General features: G+C 38.8%; 3 protein-coding genes across 3 annotated transcripts in view; 2 read left to right on the top strand and 1 right to left on the bottom strand.

Annotated features, from left to right (window-relative positions):
- The window catches only part of slco2b1 (solute carrier organic anion transporter family, member 2B1), a 207,573-nt gene that overhangs the window by 72,558 nt on the left and 111,667 nt on the right, over positions 1 to 23,348 (bottom strand). The window lies entirely within an intron of this gene.
- Positions 5,964 to 6,899, top strand: LOC127503382 (olfactory receptor 52N2-like). Its single transcript, XM_051877077.1, has one exon. It carries the CDS (start codon positions 5,970 to 5,972, stop codon positions 6,897 to 6,899), a length of 930 nt encoding a protein of 309 aa, XP_051733037.1. The 5' UTR covers positions 5,964 to 5,969.
- LOC127503374 (olfactory receptor 146-like) lies at positions 21,850 to 22,788 on the top strand. The gene has a single exon (XM_051877067.1). The coding sequence runs from the start codon at positions 21,850 to 21,852 to the stop codon at positions 22,786 to 22,788; it is 939 nt and encodes a 312-aa protein (XP_051733027.1).

Here is a 23,348-nt window from a genome sequence, read left to right as displayed (position 1 = left end):
TCCTTCACCTTTGCGTTTTCCCGTCTTGCTGTTGTGGCGGAACACGGAGGGATTGAAGATTGACAACTAGCGACTACGTCACCCTGGAATCTTGCCAGGGACGACAGTAAATAAGTTTCCTTTTTAAGGCAACACAGGTTAGCTCACAGTGAATCAGCAGGAGATGTAGATATAAAAAATGAAATATAAATTTTATTAAAGATAAAAGATTTTACAAAAAGCACAGACACAGGAAGAGCAATCACTAAACCAAAAAAAAATTAAAGAATGAAAAATTTGAAATGTAAAAAAAATTTGTTTAAACAGTTTAACCAGAGCGACCTGAGTAATCAGGGACATCTAGGTTTCAGGGTGCAGGAGCCAAGGCATGACAACAGGGAATAAAGGGCACAACAAGGCCTCCACAGCAAATCACCATTCCCGTACACCTGTGCATAAACACACTCACGCACACGTACACACGCAGCACCACACAACACAGCACTCGTGAAGGACCGCCACCAGAAATCCACCCCTGCCTTAGGCACTCAGCTCCTGTAACAAACAGAATTAGATTATGCACTTGTTATAGAAATATTTTATGTCAACATGAAATGACAGAAAATGCAGACTAAAGATGCTCAGGTCAAAGACCAGTCATGTAATTAGCTTAGATCATTACAAACCAATCACCTAAAGAAGATGCTAAACGAATTAATTTAAAGTGAATCTGAAGCCTACCTTTCTCATTCGGCACTGTTTCCATTTTCGAGACGAATGCTAAACTATTATTTATTACGTAAGCTTTGTACTTCACTCGCATTATCGACATCATCCTTCACATAACAGCACAGTGAGGCGGTGGTCATGGGTGGTAAACAGCAGATTGTATTACAGAATTGAACTGAGCAGTGTAACGTTTTATATGTTTGGTTGATTGTATTTTATTTTAATTATTTAACAGGCTGCGATATCAAGTAAGCAATGCAAGAATTTGTGTGCGCGCGCGTGAGGCGCCGGCGCGACCACTGGAATTTTTTTCTATCTAAGACCGTAAACTGTACTCCGTAATTTATGGTCATACAGGTAAAAGTAAGACATAATTCATACATTTACAAAAGACACTTAGGCTAAATAACGAAAACAAGCAGAATGTCTATTTCCTTTCCTAGATCTTTGGAGTGCGTCACAATGAACCACTTTCGTTTTGTTAATCTGTAGACCTAATAGTGAAATATCGCGTAGTCTATAGGCCTAAATATTCCCTTTTATTGTATATGTGTTATGTAGGCCTTTTGTTTTATTCTGTTTTCTCTGTTCACAGAAGCGCTGCATGTGCGTGATGTGACGTTGTGTGAACTCATGTTCTACATATCCTGCAATTTTCGCTGGTTTCAAAATTCCGGTCAAAATTTTGTTCGTTTCCGGTTTTCGTTTTCGTTCCTTGAACCGGTTCAGAGTCCTGTTTTATTTCCTATATATTTATACCATGAAACCATGAAAACAATACCTTGCCTGTCTTCTGGCTAGTCTTTCTTCCCTAGCAGCTGGTGTTGATTTATTTTTATTTATTTTTTTTCCTGTGCCATGCAGCCCGCTCCTTATTAGACAATGGCATCTACAGTATAAAGATAATGTGCCTTGAAATACCTTAAAATGCCATAAAACAGTTTCATATGATAATATTCATGTTTCATACAGCAAGTAAATATGAATTGCATGATTTAAATGTTGTAAACCAGTGGTTCCCAACTACGTTCCTCCCCAACACTGCATATTTTGTATCTCTCCTTTGACTGACACACCCATTTCAGGTCTTGGAGTCTCTACTAATGAGCTGATGATCTGAATCTGGTGTGATTGATTAAGGAGACAAAGAAAACATGCAGTGTTGGGAACCCCTGTTGTAAACTACTGAAAACGTGGAATAACAAAACCACTGTCATTCAGCATAATGGGTGACACTATGGTATAACATGAAACATTTGTTGTGCTGAAGGACAAAAGCGTGATAATGAAGGACAGATTTCGGTAACACTCTAGAATAACTCAAGCTATGAAGCATTAGTTAAGTATTAGTAAATAGTTAATTCATTATTTTTAAAACATTAATAGATATTAGTAAGCAGTTTATAAGTACACCTATAAATGCTTTGTTCTTGATTCATAAGCATATCTATAATGTGTTTAATAATTGTATTTTCATACTTTATTAATGATCAATTTATCATTTCTAAATTATATATTACATTATTTACAAACCAGTTATTTAGGAGCTGTCAGTGGTTCATAAGATCATTTATAAAGTGTAAGTAAATGATTAATAAACAATTTAAATGTACATTTATGCATCTTATTATTTAGACATATAGTAATAGTTATTCAGTGTGTTATGATTATTCAGGTAGTTATAAAACATTTAGTAGTTGTCTGTTAACTATTTTGGTAACACTTACAATAAGGTTGTATTAGTTAACATTAGATAATGCATTAGTTAACATTAACTAACCATGAACAACACCTCTGTTCAGCATTAGTTAATCTTTGTTAACGTTAACTCACGCATATGCATCTGTTCCTGTGAACAGCGCAATTAGTTAACATTAGTTAATGCATTAGTTATTCTTTGTTAACGTTAACTCACGCATATATTAATGTATCTGTTCCTGTGAACAGCGCAATTAGTTAACATTAGTTAATGCATTAGTTATTCTTTGTCGACGTTAACTCGCACATATATTAATGCATCTATTCACGTTAACAGCGCAAGTAGTTACCATTAGTTAATGCATTAGATAACATGAACTAATCATGAACAATGCCTCTAAATAGCTTTAATGTTTTAAGGTTATCTTACTGTACTTACATTAATTTATGTAGCAGTTGACACATTTCTAACTCACCACTCACACTAAAGGTAAAAATGCCATTGTGTACCTTATCAGCATTATTTATTAACAAGGCATAGATTTGGGCTGTAAACATAATTCTGAAGTGGAAACCATCTAAACATTAACAGATATGTTGTTCATGTTTATATGCACTTTACTATCATTATTTAAATTCAACAAAGCATTCATTAATGGAATTTGTGAATCTTATTTTAAAGTGTACACTATTTCAACATTAACTGATGCGTTACTAACATTTGTAGACCCTTTAGTAATATGACTTACCATTAACAAAGCATTTATTAATGGAATTTGTGAACCTTATTGATTTTACTGAACCTTAAATGAGTGAAAGCCATTCTTCAAATACATTTTCAGAACCTTTATTACCAGCCTGGACTCATTGTTAATATGTAGGTATTAATACGTATTTCAAAGACACAAAACGTACATTTTTGTATGTTTAGAAAGGTGCTGAAACGTACAACATTGACTTATTTATAGCACTAAAACGTAAAAATACTTACTATATTTTTAAGAATATATTTACGAATCTTTCATGTCATAATGATAAAGATATATGTATAATTTTCCTTTTATCGTTTTGTAGATAAATGTAAGATCCCTAAACCCCATCCCTATACCCATTTTACACAGAATGTTAAACTAATAAAACATAAATAAATGTTCAGGAAAATGACAATTTTAGTAAAAAATATAACATTAAAACGATATTTTGAGCCACTAATCCACACCTACCCCTAAACCTACCCATAACAATTTCTTAAAACTCCGTACTGATATAAATAAAAGAATAACAGACAATCAAGCGTAATCACAATAATTTATTTTTTGCAAAAATGTCAAAAGTGGTACCAAAAGTAGTTCAAATGATGATGAGTTCCAGTCGCATTCCTCTCTGGCGGTAATAGTTTTTATAGGGTTCAGAGCAGAATTTAAGCTATTAATCCATGAAAATATGAATCCTGCTTCTCTTCGTGAAGGCGCGTACTCATTTCAAATGTCAATCCACTGAAACACTGCAGGTCGCAATCTGTGACGAAGCAGGTGAGATCCAATGAGCGTTTGATATCAGTGCAGTAAACCATGCATTAAAGGTTCTCGAGGGCGCAACTTTCAAATTTGAATCATAACGAGCGCGAACTTTGACTATGAATGTCGCTGCTGAGAATGAAGATGAAGATCGCCGGAAAAAAGCGCAGAATTTGGATCTGTTCCTCACAAACATAGGGATTATAAAGATTTGGAGTACAGTGAACAAATAAAGTTGATGTGATTTGGTAATTTATGTTGTGCTTTGGTGTATCTTATGCATTGTCAGTCGCTGCATAGGAGAAAACGCCTTCTGTGTCGCACAGCAAAATATTACAAAATGGTTAAACAATTACAGACTTTTTTTTTTTTTTTTTTTTTCATTTAAATGCTTTGTCAATGGTAAGTCATGTTAATAAAGGGTCAATAAATGTTAGTAACACATCAGTTAATGTTGAAATAGTGTACACTTTACAATAAGGTTCACAAATTCCATTAATGAATGCTTTGTTGAATGTAAGTAATAATAGTAAAGTGCATATAAACATGAACAACATATCTGTTCATGTTTAGATGATTTCCATTTCAATTATATTTAGGCCTACAGCCCAAATCAATGCCTTGTAATTAAATAATGCTGATGAGGTACACGATAGCATTTTACCTTTAGGGTAAGATGGTGAGTTAGAAATGTTCACCCTTAGTGTGTCAACTGTTACATAAACTAATGTAAATATGTACAGTAAGTTAACCTTAAAACATTAAGGCTATTTACAGGCATTGTTCGTGATTATTTCATATTATAGTGCATTAACTAATGTTAACTACTTGCACTGTTAACATGAATAGATGCATTAATATATGTGCGAGTTAACGTTAACAATGATTAACTAATGCTGAACAGAGGTGTTGTTAATGGTTAGGTAATGTTAACTAATGCATTAACTAATGTTAACTAATTGTGCAGTTAACATGGATACATTCATTAATATATGCGTGAATTAACGTTAACAAACATTAACTAATGCTCAACAGAGGTGTTGTCCATGGTTAGTTAATGTTAACTATTGCATTAACTAATGTTAACTACTTGCGCTGTTAATGTTAATAGATGCATTAATACATGTGAGTTAACGTTAACAAACATTAACTAATGCTGAACAGAGGTGTTGTTCATATTTTATATATATATATATATATATATATATATATATATAGAATGTATAGCTTATTTTTTTCCAAGAGCATGATCTAAGTAAGTTCATCTGTCATACTAACTACAAACTAAGCTTCTAATGACAGGTTCGAGAGCTGCAGATCCAACCACAATTTTGCAATGCTGTTTGCAAATATATACTAGAATTATGGTTTTGGGAAACACCAAATCACTGAACTTTGATGGTAACAACAACACATGCAATCATAGCTGCCTAAAAATTCTTTTGGGAAACACACCCCTGGTAAGCAGTGCACCAATCACAGAAAAGAGAGATAAAAGTGTATTTTCACTCTTGAGGTATGATGACAAGACTTAAGTTGTGGTGGCACATAAATAAAATGGTGATGCCTGCTTAGATCTACTCGGAGACAACCAGGTTGTGCTCTTCATAACTAATGATAATTTAGTAACACTGACTAATAGAGTTAGATGCCTCTGTATATGAAGTGACATTTATATGAAGTGGCGTGACGTGTATCTATCGGTCATTTTCCTTGGTAAGTAAAGAATATTTCAGATGTAGTCATATTATATCAAACTCATATTACATAATTGTACAGTGATCAACAATATTTCTTGAGTCCTGTAAGCAAGTGTAAATGGAAAAAAAAGGTCAAATTCCCTTGGTAAAATTGAGGAGTAACCTTTCTACAGAAAGATAATAAAGAGTGACATAACTAAGAAAACCCTAGTATCTTTTTTCAGCATTAGTTTAAAATATGACTACTCTCTGGAAGCATATGTAATCTACCTGTAGCAATGCTTTGAGATATTGTGTTGTTAATACAAGTGTTTGTCACTTAATCTGTGTTTTCTATAGGTCACAAATGGACAACCTGACATTCAGATATAGTGTACTCTTAGTGGAGGGACTGCAAGTTACACCTCAGTCAAGCCAGCTTACATTCATTTTTCTGTTGATGGCTTATGTCTTTGCAATGGTGTCTAACATTGGGATTTTGATTCAGATCTCAGCAGAAAAAAGTTTACACCAGCCTATGTACATTCTTTTCTGTCACTTGCCAGTGAGTGATATTATTGGAACAACTGTCCTCGTACCGCGTTTACTGAAGGACTTAATAACAGACCCCTCTGAGCGCTACATCACATATGTGGAGTGTGTTTTCCAAGCTTTTTTTACACATTTATATGGAACAACATCCAATACTATTCTAATGATCATGGCCTTTGACAGATATGTGGCCATATGCAATCCACTGCGATACCCAACTATAATGAGCAATAAAATGATTGTAAAATTGTCGGCAGGAGCCTGGGGTGCTGCAGTAGTTCCAGTGTCAATTTTGATCGGCCTCAGTGTGCGTCTCTCTCACTGCAGATCATTCATTGCAAACCACTTTTGTGACAATGCTTCACTATTTAAACTGTCCTGTGAAAATACAGTGATTAATAATGTATATGGATTAACTTTTACTGTGGTTTTACTCACCTCCTCACTGGGGTGGGTGTTACTGACATATCTCAGAATAGCAATGGTATGTATAAAAAGCAAAAACAAAGCAACTAACAGCAAAGCAATAAAAACCTGCAGCACTCACTTAGCTGTTTATATAATCATGCAGATCTGTGGATTTGTTCCAATTTTTCTCCATCGTTTCCCTGTATATGCTGAGAGTAGGAAGTTCGGGAGTGTACTGTTTCATGTTATACCACCTGGATTGAATCCCATAATATATGGTTTACAATCCAAGGAAATAAGACAAAGGATGTTAAAAATGTGCATAAATAAAAGTTAATTCTATCTGATTTTTATTTATTTGTAGATTTATTTATGCAATCAAGTGCAAATTTTAAATTTTAAATACTTAAATACATATTTGGTAACATTTTATAATAAGGTTCATTAGTTAACATTTGTTAACTACTTTAGTTAAAATGAACTAATAATGAACTGCATTTCTACAGCATTCATTAATCTTTGTTAATGTTAATTTTAACATTTACTAATACATTATTAAAATCAAGAGTTGTATTTGTTAACATTAGTTAATGCACTGTGAACTAACATGAACAAACTATGAACAGCTGTATTTTTATTAACTAATGTTAACAAAGATTAACAAATACAGTAACAAATGTATTGCTCATGGTTAGTTCATGTTAGTTAATACATTAACTAATGTTAACAAATGAACCTTATTGTTACCACATATTTTAATTTCTTTCTATGAATTTCCTCTGTATAGGCATATCCGACAAAGCAGGCAACATGTATAGATGTATAACATAAATATGTGATAACAGTCAACATTATTAATGAAGGCATAATTTGTAGCTGGTGTACACTAAATAAATATTAATAATTATTGTTAATTTGTTCTTTTCATCATTTCAAGTGTATAATATCATTTATGTATTAAGCAATATGTGTAATAAAAAAAAAATAGAGTGAAGAAAATGGAATAAAGCAGGCAACATTTGTGCATCAACATTTGCACATGCACAGAAAGCAAGAATATTTAAAGCTTCGTTGAGCTTAGTTTGAGCCAACCCTAGATTGTTAGTATCAGAAAATTCTCAACTCCCCAACAGTTTCTCCAATTCTAAGAAGGGTATTTCACGCTTCACCTTTTCCATTGTGATTATACAATATCAGTAGAGGGCATTGCTATCTTGCTATCTATAAGTAGTTACATTCAAAATAAGCTACCCAAATCCTTTGGAGACTTTCAGTTGGATGACATACTATAGACAGTTCTCCATCAGATGAGGTTCATTCATCTGGAATGTATCTTTTAATATTGGTTAATATGTATATTGCTTTAATATACTGTATATCTTCATTCTTTGCAATTTAATTAATAATTAGTTCAGTCATGATACTTTAAATGGCAAAGACTGATATCCCCTTTATTATGAAATCTACTAGCAATCACATAATTTACTACACAGCACAAGCTGATTCTGTGGCCAATGAGATTAGTCAAAGTAGCATCATATGTTTTGATAGGAATGAAAATGAGGCTGTGATTGTACTATTGTTTAAAAACATACCGATTATTAAGAAAAATTCAGTAGACAAAACACTATAAAACAGTTGTGAAAAAAAGTTGTGATAGTTACATGATCTAGGAACTTTATGCAGCGTGTGCCACCGTAAAAACTGTACACTTTCTTCGTAACTGTCACAGACCCACCAGGCTCCACCATCAGCCAATCACACCGCACTCCCTCACCAGAGTACTAATCACACACACACCTGTTTCCCATCAGCACCTGATCACCACAGCTACATAAGCACACCACTCACCTCAGTCAGTGCTGTGTCATCTGTGTGTGAGTTTACTTATCTGCTACTTGTGATCATCCCGTCAGTCAACAATCATCCATCCATGATCTACATATTAGTAAGACAAGGACTGTATCAGCATTCTGTTACCACTGCACTAAAGTCTTCAACTACAACCCACTTAACTGCTTTACTGTGTTTACCGTGCTGTTCACCAATAAATCATCACCTGTTTTCATATCTGTTGTCTCCTGCCATTCTGTCCGTAACAGTAACCTGCATACGGAAGGCGGTCTGGCGGAAGCTCGATATTTGACTTCATAACTTCATAACGCATTGCTTCACTTCAGAAGGCCTTTACTAACACTCTGGAGCCATGTGGAGTACACATTTATGATGGATGGATGTGGATGGAAGCACTTTGTTCAGCTCATACTCATTGAACCCTATCGCTGCCATTATAAAGCTCGGATGTGTCAGAATATTTATTAATATTTCTCCGATTGTCTACATCAGAAACAAGAAAGTCATATACACCTAGGATGGCTTGAGGATGAGTAAAGGTTGGGCTAATTTTCATTTCAAAGTGAACTAATCCTTTAAGAACATCTAAGTGTACTCAACCGTGCTATTTTGAGACACCATGAAATATGAACTAAAATGTGCTTTTAATATACTATCTCTGTATTTAAAAAAATGTAGTTACCACTTGTAGTACACTAAGTTTTTCACCTTGGGTACATAAGTATTCACAGCTTTTGCCATGACACTCAATATTGAGCTCAGATGCATCCTGTTTCCACTGATCATCCTTGAGATGTTTCTACAACTTGATTGGAGTCCACCTGTAGAAAATTCAGTTGATTGGACATGATTTGGAAAGGCACACACTTGTCTATATAAGGTCCCACAGTTAACAGTGCATGTCAGAGCACAAACCAAGCCATGAAGTCCAAGGAATTGTCTGTAGACCTCCGAGACAGGACTGTATCGAGGCCCAGATCTGGGGAAGGGTACATAATTTTCTGCAGCATTGAAGGTCCCAATGAGCACAGTGGCCTCCATCATCCGTAAATTTAAGAAGTTTGAAACCACCAGTTCTCTTCCTAGAGTGGGCAACCCGGCCAAACTGAGCGATCAGCGGTAGGTCAGGGAGGTGACCAAGAACCCGATGGTCACTCTGACAGAGCTCCAACATTTCTCCAACTCCGTGGAGAGAGGAGAACCTTCCAGAAGAATAACCATCTCTGCAGCACTCCACTAATCGGGCCTGTATGGTAGAGTGGCCAGACAGAAGCCACTCCTCAGTAAAAGGCACATGACAGCCCACCTGGAGTTTGCCAAGAGGCACCTGAAGGACTCTCAGACCATGAGAAACAAAATTCTCTGGTCTGATGAAACAAATATTGAACTCTTTGGCCTGAATAGCAAGTATTATGTCTGGAGGAAACCAGGCACTGCTCACCACCTAGCCAATACCATCCCTACAGTGAAGCATGGTGGTGGCAGCATCATGCTGTGGGGATGTTTTTCAGCGGCAGAAACTGGGAGACTAGTCAGGATTGAGGTAAAGATGAATGCAGCAATGTACAGAGACATCCTTGATGAAAACCTGCTCCAGAGTGCTCTGGACCTCAGACTGGGGCAATGGTTCATCTTCCAACAGGACAACGACCCTAAGAACACAGCCAAGATAACAAAGGAGTGGCTACAGGACAACTCTGAGCGTCCAAAACAAATATTCCAGCAACGGCCTTTGTTCTGGGAGCAGGAGAAGACGCACTGCTTGTGAGTCCATTGTTTTTTCTGTTTTGGTTCCATGTTCTGTCATGCTGTGGTTGTATAAGCGCACGAAGGAGAGAACTATAACATTATTGGTAACACTTTACAATAAGGGTCCATGAATAATCATGTACTAATACCTGAATTAATACTTAATTCAGCATGAACTAATGATTACTGAAAGCATGAACTAATCATGAACCAATGAAGAGCTAACCTTAACTACGACAGGAGTCATATGAATTCATGCATGAATAACAGCAGCCTTAACTACATGTTAGTACATGTTTGATAGTTAATACATTAATTAACATTTATGGCTAAACCAAATCAAACAGCTTCTTTAAGAAGATTAAGAAGTAATCTGACTTTGAAACAAATTTAAATAATATTATCAGAGTTTAAACTTTTGACTGCAGCTTTGTCATAAACATTACTGAATAGCACAGAATTAAGTGATCCTCATTAAATGTATAAAACACTAAATACACTAATAATTGATCTTAAAAGGTCTTTATCTGTTTTGTGTTGTTCTCTTTCCCTTCAAACTCACCCTACTGCAATTTATGCACAGCTAAATAAAAACATAAAAATTCAAAACCAACAAAGAACGTTTGTGGAACAGTTCCCAAAGAAATGACCAAACTGGAATCATGGTCAGAACATTTGCTGGGATCAGTACAGTTCAACCTCCATCCAGACGCAGGCCGTGATGATACTGTCCTCCTCTCTCTGACTTCTTGAAAAGCCACACGTCATCACTTAACTGGCCTGAACACTAGCTGTGTATTTGATAGTAAGTTTAAAATAAAACATGTGCTTAATTTAGTAGGTAGTTCACAGTGAATTAATTATGTCTAGACCCTCTCAAGTAAAGTCATTACAAAATAATGCATTACAATACGACAAAACAATAATTACGGTACATAACGTCTTGAAAAATACCAATACAAAACACATGCAGACATGACTTTAATTATCAATTCAGTTAACCAACGCAAACAACATCTATTAGAATAAAACGCAGCAATACCGTAGCAACTAATGCGCCGAGCGAGCAAGCAACTAGAGTGCGCCACTAATGAGTGTCCCACCAGAAACAAACCCTGCATACTGTATTCCCGGGAAGAAAAGTAGTTATGTCTAAACATAAATGAACAATAAAAATCAGAAAACGGTTTAGATCAAATTAAATTTATTAGTGGTAGTTATTAGTCTATTTTCCACATTTGATTAGACAGATCTATGTAATTAATGGCAAAATAATCATTTTTATTATTTGTCACATTAAAATAGTCACCTTTATTTCTATAATAATGCTTTATTCAATACAGATTGTTAAAGCAGCATACAGTGATGAACATGAAAATAATGATTGAATGATGCAAACAGAGTTTAATTTTGCTGTAAAGCAGTATAAAAAATAAAGCTAACTTATCTAGATATTTAATGCATTAATTAACATTTGGGGTAAACTAAATCAAACAGTCTCTATAAGAATAAATAATTAGGTCTCTGACTTTGAATTAAACATGAATAAATACTGTCAAAATTTAAACTATAATACCATAATGCATACAGCTTCGTGACAAATAATTAGAATGGTGCATGATTATTTTGCCATTAATTACATAGATCTAATATCTAATCAAGTGTGGAAAATAGACTAATAACTACCACTAATAAATTTAATTTGATCTAAACCGCTTTCTGATTTTCACTGTTCATTTATGTGTCACAGACACGCCAGGCTCCACCATCACCCAATAACAGCGCACTCCCTCACCAGAGTACTGATCACACACACCTGCACCTCATCAGCACGGCAATCACCACCAGTACAAAAGACACGCTCACTCACACAGTCATCGTCCGGTCTCGTTAGCATCTAAGACTTACCTTCATGCTTACCTCAAGGACTCCTGCAAACTACTTACCTGTCTCCAGCGTGTTCCCAAGTCTCTTTCTGTGTCTCCCATCTTCGTGTGAGTTCTCCAGTGTCTTATCTGCTCTGCTTCGCCAGCCATTCGTCAGTCAACCCAGCTCACCATCACTGCAAAACAAAGGACAGTATCATTCATCTAATAGTCACCATTTACCCACATTCTCACCATTTACTCACCTGCATTCCTGTTATCTCTGCTGGTTGTTCAATAAACACCCATTACCTGCATTCCTTGTCTCCGACCCTTCTGTATTGTAACATTATGTTTAGACATAACTAATTTTCTTCTGGGGACTACAGTATGTAGGGTTTGTTTCTGGTGGGACACTCATAAGTGGCACAGTCTGGTGCTTGCTGTTGTCTGATGTCTGATTTGGTGGACCGAATTGATAATTAAAGTCATGTTTGCATGTGTTTTTTATTTGGAATTTTCAGGAAGTTATGAACTATAATTAACTGTATTGGTTTGTCGTTTATTTGTATATGCTTTGATTAGCATTATCTTGTGGACGCGCCATATTTGATTGTAAATGTTCCGGATATGTATTTACAGGTATGTTCTTTTGAGTCCATATATGTTTGATGTCAATAAATAATAAAAGAACTCCAGATAACCATTATCATCTGTTCCCTTTCATGGGGATCACCTCTGCGTGATTACGTCTTGAAGCACTTGTGAAATCGAACCAATAGGGTGATGGGATGTCAGAGCGAGTGACGTCATGGACCAGGAAACTATAAAGCACACCTGAGAACAAAGAACGCCAGCTTCTGTTTCTTCAGCAAGCGCTCTGTGTTATCATGTGTCTTATTTGGTGTTGTCTGTCAGTTACATATACAGCCTGAATAGATCTCTTCTTCTGAGGACAAGAGTATTTTTTGTACACCCAAGCATGTATGTATATATATATATATATATATATATATTTAAGACACGTTATGGCGAGCAAACAACAGTTTATCAAGTGTGTTCATCCCTGCCCTCGTTTCATCACGGGTGGGGATACACACGAGATGTGTGTTGTTTGTTTAGGAGTGGAGCATGCCCAGGCAGCTCTCAAGGGAGCTGTCTGTGTGCATTGCGAAAAGCTTACACTCAGAACATTCCGTTCTCGCTGGGCACTCTTTGACAAAAAAGAGGAGGGCACCGCGTCCAGTGTTCCCCACGGGTCGGGTCCCGCTTCTGCCGAGGCAGAGTGCCGGCTTCAGTCATGGGGTTCACAGATGGATCTGACAGAGGGGTTTGAGACGGGCTCAGCCTTATCTCTGCCCTCACCTGTCAGACCCAGTGTCTCTTCTCTGGTGGTGGAAGCACACGCTGCGGTTTCTTTCCCCCGGAGAGAGACACCAGCGCTTCATCTATCCAGCCCTGAGGAGGTGGATGTGGTGAGCGTCGAGGCTGGAGATGAGGACTCGCCATCCTGTTCTCCAGCCTATGAGGAGATGCTAGAGGTTGTGACCAGGGCAGTGGAAAAATTACATATTGAATGGCCCGCTGAAAGACATGAAGCGCTGCAAAAGAGCAAGCTGGATGAGCGCTTTCTGCCTGCTAGGTCACAACCTCTGCGTCGGGGACTGCCGTTCTTTCCCGACCTCCACACTGAGGTGTTGAGGTCGTGGCAGAGACCAGCGCAGTATAGAGTGTTCAGCCCCCAGAATTCGGTCTATTCTAATATCGTGGGGCTGAAACAGTATGGTTATGGGGCGATGCCTCGGGTAGAAGAAACGCTTGCGAGCTATCTCTCGTCTGAGTCTGCATCATCCCTCAAATCCCCGACGCTGCCCACCAGACCGCTAAGAACTACATCAGCGCTGGTGGGCAAAGCTTATTCGGCAGCAGGTCAGGCTGCAGCTTCCTTACACACGATGTCAATATTGCAAGCTTACCAGGCTGACCTGCTGGGGGAAATAGATGAGAGCGGGGAGGTTAGCTTTGAAGCGATCCAAGAGCTAAGGAAAGCCACTGACTTATCTCTCCGGGCCACCAAGAAGAAGACTAAAACAATCGGCCGATCTATGGCAGCCCTGGTGGCCACAGAGAGGCATTTATGGCTCAACTTATCTGACATCAAAGAGAAAGATAAGAGTGTGCTTTTGGATGTGCCGCTGTCTTCCCTGGGCCTCTTCGGCGTCTCTGTCACATCGGTAGTCGAGAGGTTCCAGGAAGCCAAAAAACAGTCAGCGGCCTTCCAGAAGTTCCTCCCCCGCCGCTCTCTACCCTCCGAGGCTGCTGAGCGGGAGCAGCCTCGGCCGTCAAGCAGCTCCTCAGCGCGTAGAGCACAACAAAAATAGAGTGTCGCCACCCGTGCTTCCCTGCAAAGAGCTTGGGGACCGGGACGGGCAACACAGTTGAAGCCTTCTAAGGGTAAGACAGATCTGAGGACTGTCATTATCGCGAGGAAGGCTTCGAAGAGGTCCTGACGCCAGTGGCAAAGGACATCTGAGGGCAGCCCCCTCCGGAGAGGGTCCTGTATCACACTATATGGTACCCGTCCCTCTTCGGTGCCCTCAGAGGGCCGTTCTGCCAACCCTGCCACCTCGTGTGCTTCAGGGCGCAGCGGTCCCCACCGACCCTCTGAGGAGGGCCGGCCAGCGTTTGATTCGGTTGTTCCCTGCCGGTTCACCGCTTCAGGGCGCCGAGTTGAATGCTCAAAAAACACCAGAGGCCAGCCTCGAGAGACTGGTTCCCTTAGTAGAATTTCTGGCAGAATGGAAGCTTCTTCCCAATATTTCTCAATGGGTGCTGCTCACAATAGAAAAGGGTTACAGAATACAATTCGGGTCTTGCCCGCCCCGGTTCAGTGGGGTCCTCCCTACGGTGGTGGACCCCGAGCAGTCTCTGGTAATGGAACAGGAGGTTATGACACTCTTGCAAAAAGGAGCTATAGAAAGGGTTTCTCCTCCCAGCAAGCTGTCAGGGTTTTACAGCCGTTACTTCATTGTTCCAAAGAAGGATGGAGGGTTGTGTCCTATTCTAGATTTACGTGTGTTAAATCGCTCTATTCAAAATCTCAAGTTCAAGATGCTTACACTCAAACAGATTACCACACAGATCAGGTCCGAGGACTGGTTTGTGACAATAGATCTGAAAGACGCTTACTTTCATCTATCCATCCATCCTCAGCACAGGAATTTCCTCAGATTTGCTTTTGGGGGCGAAGCTTATCAATACAGGGTTCTTCCTTTCGGTCTAGCACTTTCACCCCGCACCTTCACGAAATGCATGGATGCAGCTCTGGCTCCTCTGAGACTCCAGGGCATCCGCGTGTTGAATTATATTGACGATTGGTTGATTCTAGCTCAATCCGAGCAACTGGCAGTTCAACATCGATATGTTGTTCTGTCCAATATGAGAAGGTTAGGGATGAGACTCAATGCCAAGAAGAGTGTGCTTCTTCCAGCACAAACTACCAACTATCTAGAGGTAGTCTGGGATTCCACCACGATGCAGGCACATCTGTCTCCTGCTCGGGTGAATTCCATCCTCTCAGCTGTGAATGGTGTGAAATTAGGCCAGTCACTCACTGTAAAACAGTTTCAGAGACTGTTGGGTCTGATAGCTGCTGCGTCCAACGTGATACCTTTTGGCCTGCTGCACATGTGGTTACAGTGGTGGCTCAGGACCAAGGGGTTTTCTCCGAGGGGAAATCCTTTTTGCATGATCAAGGTCACGCGGCGATGCCTTCGTGCCTTAGTCATGTGGAAGAAGCCTTGGTTCCTGTCCCAGGGACCTGTGTTGGGAGCTCCTTGTCGTTGCGTAATGCTAACAGGCTGGGGGGGGCAATCATGAGTGATCGCTCAGCTCAGGGTCTTTGGGAGGACCATCTACTTTCCTGGCACATAAATCAGCTGGAAATGATGGCGGTATTTCGAGCACTCAAATACTTCCTCCCAGACCTGAGGGGCCACCATGTGTTGGTCCGCACGGACAACATGTCGGTGGTCTCCTATATCAACAACCAGGGGGGTCTGAGGTCTCACCAGTTGTGCAAGTTAGCCCATCGGATCCTCCTGTGGGCCCAGGGGAAGCTCCTCTCCCTGAAAGCAGCTTATATCCCGGGGCATCAAAATGTGGGGGCAGACATCCTGTCGAGGCAGGGGCCAAGGCCCGGGGAATGGAGACTCCACCCTGAGGTGGTGGAGCTCATTTGGAAAAATTTCGGTTGCGCAGAAGTCGACCTGTTTGCTTCGGAAGAAACTTCTCATTGCCCACTGTGGTATTCTCTGACTCATCCAGCCCCGAATAGGGAACGAGACGCTGCATCTCCTTGCCATACTCCCTTCATGCCTGTGAGCGTCTTGCTTCAGCCAATCAGAAGCTGGTGTTCTTTGTTCTCAGGTGTGCTTTATAGTTTCCTGGTCCATGACGTCACCCGCTCTGACGTCCCGTCACCCTATTGGTTCGATTTCACAAGTGCTTCAAGACGTAATCACGCAGAGGTGACCCCAATGCGTATCGACGCAGTGTCTCGTTCCCTATTCAGGGAACCAGGGTTACAGACGTAACCCGAGACATTTTTTGTACTGGTGGTGTAAAAGAATAAGAATGAAACTCTTACTGCACGTTTAATCATATTTTATTTAATGTTTTGTTAGTGCATCATAGTGTCATGACTATACTTTGAGGGGCCCAATCATTACTAACTCATTATTAACTAACATCAACTCATGCCTTGTTAATGCATTATTTTGTCATGACTTTACTTGAGAGGGCCCATCATAATTAACTCATTATTAATTAACCATACACTAACATCAACTCATGTCTTGTTAATGCATTATTTTGTAATGACTTTACTTGAGAGGGCTCAATCATAATTAATTCACTGTTAACAACTTACTAAATTCAGCACATTATTTTTTCATAAACTTACTATCAAACACACATGTACTAACACAACTAGTATTTAGGCCAGTTAAGTGATGTCGTGTGGCTTTTCAATAAGTCAGAGAGTGGAGGTACAGTATCATCACGGCCTGTGTCTGGATGGAGATTGAACTCTACTCATCCCGGCAAACGTTCTGACCATGATTCCAGTTTGGTCCTTTCTTTGGGAACTGTTCCACAAATGTTCTTTGTGGGTTTTGAATTTTTATTTAGCTGTGCATAAGTTGCAGGAGGGTGAGTTTGAAGAGAAAGACAACATCACAAAACAGATAAAGATCTTTTATAGTGTGTAGAAATGCAGAAAACACTGAATAGCATATTTAATGTTTTCTACATTTGATGTGATGGATCAGTTAATTTTGTTCTATTCAGTAATGTTTATGATAAAGCTGCAGTCAAAAGTTTAAACTCTGATAATATTATTTAAATTTGTTTCAAAGTCAGATTACTTCTAATTCCTTCTTAAAGAGGCTGATTGATTTGGTTTAGCAATAAATGTTAGTTAATGCATTAACTATCAAACATGTACTAACATGTAGTTAAGGCTGTTGTTATTCATGCATGAATCCATATGACTCCTGTCATAGTTAAGGTTAGCTCTTCATTGGTTCATGATTAGTTCATGCTTTCAATAATCATTAGTTAATGCTGAATTAAGTATTAATTCAGGTATTAGTACATGATTATTCATGGACCCTTATTGTAAAGTGTTATCACATTATTTATTATAAACCTCAAGGCAAGGAGAACATAGAAGAAAACACAACCATGTTTGATACTGATGACACAGAACCAAGAACTAAATGAACTGAGGGCTAATATACACACTGAGATGATTAACATAACAAAGAACACCTGTACAACTCAATCAAAAACCACAGAATCAAACTAGCAAATGAAACACTGGCAAACAGGAACTGAACACAATGAACATGAAACCAAAACTGACTATACATGTTACAGCATTGTAACAGCATTGTTTTAGTCTGTTAAATTCAATATGGCATTCAACCCGACTAAGGTCTATTGCTTGCTCAACATTTTCATAGTCAGGTTCAGTATTCGCTGTAAGCTGGTCCTGTAGTGTGAAGAAGGTAAAAATGGTGCAAGTAAACACAAAAAAATTGAAATTATAATTTAGAAATATAAGAAATATAACATCATGCTCCAGGGTTCCAGGAGCTTGAGTACTGTGCACTCTTCAAAAATGGTGCTTGATACATTAAAAAATGCTAGTTGTGCAACGGGGTTTTGAGACAAATGAAACTATGCTTCCCATTTATTACTTAAAGAACACTTTAAGTACTTTGATACAACAGGATTTGTTCACTTAAAAATGAAAATTACCCCAAGATTTACTTACCCTCAAGCCTAGGTGTATATGACTTTCTTCTTTCTGATGAACACAATCAGAGTTATATTAATAAATATCTTGACGCATCCAAGCTTTATAGTGATTTTTGCAGATTTATTAAAAAAGAAAAACTGAAATATCACATGGTCCTAAGTATTCAGACCCTTTGCTCAGTATTTAGTAGAAGCACCCTTTTGATCTAATACAGCCATAAGTCTTTTTGGGAAAGATGCAACAAGTTTTTCACACCTGGATTTGGGGATCCTCTGCCGTTCCTCCTTGCAGATCCTCTCCAGTTCTGTCAGGTTGGATGGTAACGTTGGTGGACAGCCATTTTTAGGTCTCTCCAGAGATGCTCAATTGGATTTAAGTCAGGGCTCTGCCTGGGCCATTCAAGAACAGTCACGGAGTTGTTGTGAAGCCACTCCTTCGTTATTTTAGCTGTGTGCTTAGGGTCATTGTCTTGTTGGAAGGTAAACCTTCGGCCGAGTCTGAGGTCCTGAGCACTCTGGAGAAGGTTTTCGTCCAGGATATCCCTGTACTTGGCCGCATTCATCTTTCCCTCGATTGCAACCAGTCGTCCTGTCCCTGCAGCTGAAAAACACCCCCACAGCATGATGCTGCCACCACCATGCTTCACTGTTGGGACTGTATTGGACAGGTGATGAGCAGTGCCTGGTTTTCTCCACACATACCGCTTAGAATTAAGGCCAAAAAGTTCTATCTTGGTCTCATCAGACCAGAGAATCTTATTTCTCACCATCTTGGAGTCCTTCAGGTGTTTTTTCATGTGTCTTGCACTGAGGAGAGGCTTCCGTCAGGCCACTCTGCCATAAAGCCCCGACTGGTGGAGGGCTGCAGTGATGGTTGACTTTCTACAACTTTCTCCCATCTCCCGACTGCATCTCTGGAGCTCAGCCACAGTGATCTTTGGGTTCTTCTTTACCTGTCTCACCAAGGCTCTTCTCCCCCGATAGCTCAGTTTGGCCAGACGGCCAGCTCTAGGAAGGGTTCTGGTTGTCCCAAACGTCTTCCATTTAAGGATTATGGAGGTCGCTGTGCTCTTAGGAACCTTAAGTGCAGCAGAAATTTTTTTGTAACCTTGGCCAGATCTGTGCCTTGCCACAATTCTGTCTCTGAGCTCTTCAGGCAGTTCCTTTGACCTCATGATTCTCATTTGCTCTGACATGCACTGTGAGCTGTAAGGTCTTATATAGACAGGTGTGTGGCTTTCCTAATCAAGTCCAATCAGTATAATCAAACACAGCTGGACTCAAATGAAGGTGTAGAACCATCTCAAGGATGATCAGAAGAAATGGACAGCACCTCAGTTAAATATATGAGTGTCACAGCAAAGGGTCTGAATACTTAGGACCATGTGATATTTCAGTTTTTCTTTTTTAATAAATCTGCAAAAATGTCAACAATTCTGTGTTTTTCTGTCAATATGGGGTGCTGTGTGTACATTAATGAGGAAAAAAAATGAACTTAAATGATTTTAGCAAATGGCTGCAATATAACAAAGAGTGAAAAATTTAAGGGGGTCTGAATACTTTCCGTACCCACTGTACATATACAGTATCTCACAGAAGTGAGTACACTCCTCACATTTTTGTAAATATTTTATTATATCTTTTCACGTGACAACACTGAAGAAATGACACTTTCCTACAATGTAAAGTAGTGAGTGTACAGCTTGTATAACAGTGTAAATTTGCTGTTCCCTCAAAATAACTCAACACACAGCCATTAATGTCTAAACCGCTGGCCACAAAAGTGAGTACCCCCCTAAGTGAAAATGTCCAAATTGGGCCCAATTAGCCATTTTCTCTCCCCGGTGTCATGTGACTCGTTAGTGTTACAAGGTCTCAGGTGTAAATGGGGAGCAGGTGTGTTAAATTTGGTGTTATCGTTCTTACTCTCTCATACTGGTCACTGGAAGTTCAACATGGCACCTCATGGCAAAGAACTCTCTGAGTGCTGCCGGCACTGGGAGGTACAGTTCATTGAGGGAACCATGAATGCCAACATGTACTGTGACATACTGAAGCAGAGCATGATCCCCTCCCTTCTGAGACTGGGCCGCAGGGCAGTATTCTAACATGATAACAACCACTGTAACATGATAACGACCACTGTTCATACAGTTCCCTCAATGAACTGTAGCTCCCCAGTGCTAAAGAAGCTGAGGGTAAAGGTGATGGACTGGCCAAGCATGTCTCCAGACCTAAACCCTATTGAGCATCTGTGAGGCATCCTCAAACGGAAGGCGCAAGGTCTCTAACATCCACCAGCTCCGTGATGTCGTCATGGAGGACTGGAAGAGGACTCCAGTGGCAACCTGTGAAGCTCTGGTGAACTCCATGCCCAAGAGGGTTAAGGCAGTGCTGGAAAATAATGGTGGCCACACAAAATATTGACACTTTGGGCCCAATTTGGACATTTTCACTTAGGGGTGTACTCACTTTGTGGCCAGCGGTTTAGACATTAATGGCTGTGTGTTGAGTTATTTTGAGGGGACAGCAAATTTACCCTCTTATACAAGCTGTACACTGTACACTACTTTACATTGTAGCAAAGTGTCATTTCTTCAGTGTTGTCACACGAAAAGATATAATAAAATATTTACAAAAATGTGAGGGGTGTACTCACTTCTGTGAGATACTGTGTGTATATATATATATATATATATATATATATATATAATGAAATCTATAGAATGTACTGCTTGTATAGCTTGCTTATTTTTTTCAAGAGCATGATCTAATTAAGTAACTACAACTACAATCTAAGCTTCTAATGACAGGTTCGAGAGCTGCAGATCCAACCACAATTTTGCAATGCTGTTTGCAAATATATACTAGAATTATGGTTTTGGGAAACACCAAATCACTGAACTTTGATGGTAACAAGATAACCTGCAATCATAGCTGGCTAAAATGCTTTTGGGAAACACACCCCTGGTAAGCAGTGCACCAACCACAGAAAAGAGAGATAAAAGTGTATTTTCACTCTTGGGGTATGATGACAAGACTTAAGTTGTGGTGACACAATAAAATGGTGATGCATGCTTAAATCTACTCAGAGACAACCAGGTTGTGCTCTTTATGACTAATGAAAAATCAGTAGAAGTTAGATGCCTCTGTATATGAAGTGACGTTTATGAAGTGACGTGACAACTGTGTATCTATCGGTCATTTTCTTTGGTAAGTAAAGAATATTTCATATGTAGTCATATTATATTAAACTCATATTACATAATTATACAGTGATCAACAATATTTCATGACTTCTGTAAGCAAGTGTAAATGAAAAAAAGAAGGCAAAATGTGACATAACTAAGAAAACCCTAGTTAGTATCTGTAGAACATTAGTATAAAATATGACTACTCTCTGGAAGCATATATAATCTACCTGCGGCAATGCTTTGAGATAATATGCTGTTAATACAAGTGTTTGTCACTTAATCTGTTTTCTTTAGGTCACAAATGGACAACCTGACATTCAGATATAGTGTACTCTTACTGGAGGGACTGCAAGTTACACCTCAGTCAAGCCAGCTCACATTCATTTTTCTGTTGATGGCTTATGTCTTTGCAATGGTGTCTAACATTGGGATTTTGATTCAGATCTTAGCAGAAAAAAGTTTACACCAGCCTATGTACATTCTTTTCTGTCACTTGCCAGTGAGTGATATTATGTGTGCAACTGTACTCATACCGCGTTTACTGAAGGATTTAATAACAGACCCCTCTGAGCGCTACATCACATATGTGGAGTGTGTTTTCCAAGCTTTTTTTACACATTTATATGGAACAACATCCCATACTATTCTAATGATAATGGCCTTTGACAGATATGTGGCCATATGCAATCCACTGCGATACCCAGCTATAATGAGCAATAAAATGATGATTAAACTGTCGACAGGAGCCTGGGGTGCTGCAGTAGTTCCAGTGTCAATTTTGATCGGTCTCAGTGTGCGCCTGTCTCACTGCAGATCATTCATTGCAAACCACTATTGTGACAATGCTTCACTATTTAAACTGTCCTGTGAAAATATAGTGATTAATAATGTATATGGTTTAACTTTCACTGTGGTTTTACTCACCTCCTCACTGGGGTGGGTGTTACTGACATATCTCAGAATAGTGATGGTATGTATAAAAAGCAAAAACAAAGCAACCAACAGCAAAGCAATCAAAACCTGCAGCTCTCATTTGGCTGTTTATGTAATCTTGATAGTATTTGGTTTCGTCCCAATTTTTCTGCATCGTTTTTCTGAGTATGCTGAGACTCGGAAGTTCGGGAATGTAATGTTTCATGTTATACCACCAGGATTGAATCCCATAATATATGGTTTACAAATCAAGGAAATAAGACAAAGAATGTTAAAACTTTGCATAAAAAAGGTTAATTCTAGCTGATTTTCACTTATTTACAGATTTATCTATACAATAAAGCTGCCACTGTAATGATGTGAACATTTTCATTGAATGCGAATTATAAATTTTAAAATACAATATGTATTTTAATTTCTTTCTTGAAATTTCCTGTGTTTATAGGCATAGCAGACAGAGCAGGCAACGTGCATAGATGTATAACATAAATATGTGATAACAGACAGCATAATTAATGAAGGCATTATTTTCAGCTGGTGTACACTAAATAAATATTAATAATTACTGTTAATTTGTTCTTTTCAGCATTTCAAGTGTATGATATGATAAGGATGTATTAATCAATATGTGGGTAAATAAAAAATAGAGTAAAGAAAATGAAATAAAGCAGGCAACATTTGCGCATCAGCATTTGCACATGCACAGAAAACAAGAATAATTGAACCAACCCTAGATTGTTAGTATCACAAAATTCTCAACTCCCCAACCTTTTCTGCAATTGTAAGAAGGGTACTTCACAATTCACCCTTTCTGTTGTGATTATACAACATCAGTACAGAGTATTGCTATCTTATATTGCTCAAATA

The sequence above is a fragment of the Ctenopharyngodon idella genome, chromosome 21, assembly GCF_019924925.1.
Source record: "Ctenopharyngodon idella isolate HZGC_01 chromosome 21, HZGC01, whole genome shotgun sequence".
Classification (NCBI taxonomy): domain Eukaryota; kingdom Metazoa; phylum Chordata; class Actinopteri; order Cypriniformes; family Xenocyprididae; genus Ctenopharyngodon; species Ctenopharyngodon idella.
The sequence above is the reverse complement of the archived record's forward strand: the minus strand, read 5'-3'. Positions and strand labels throughout refer to the sequence as shown.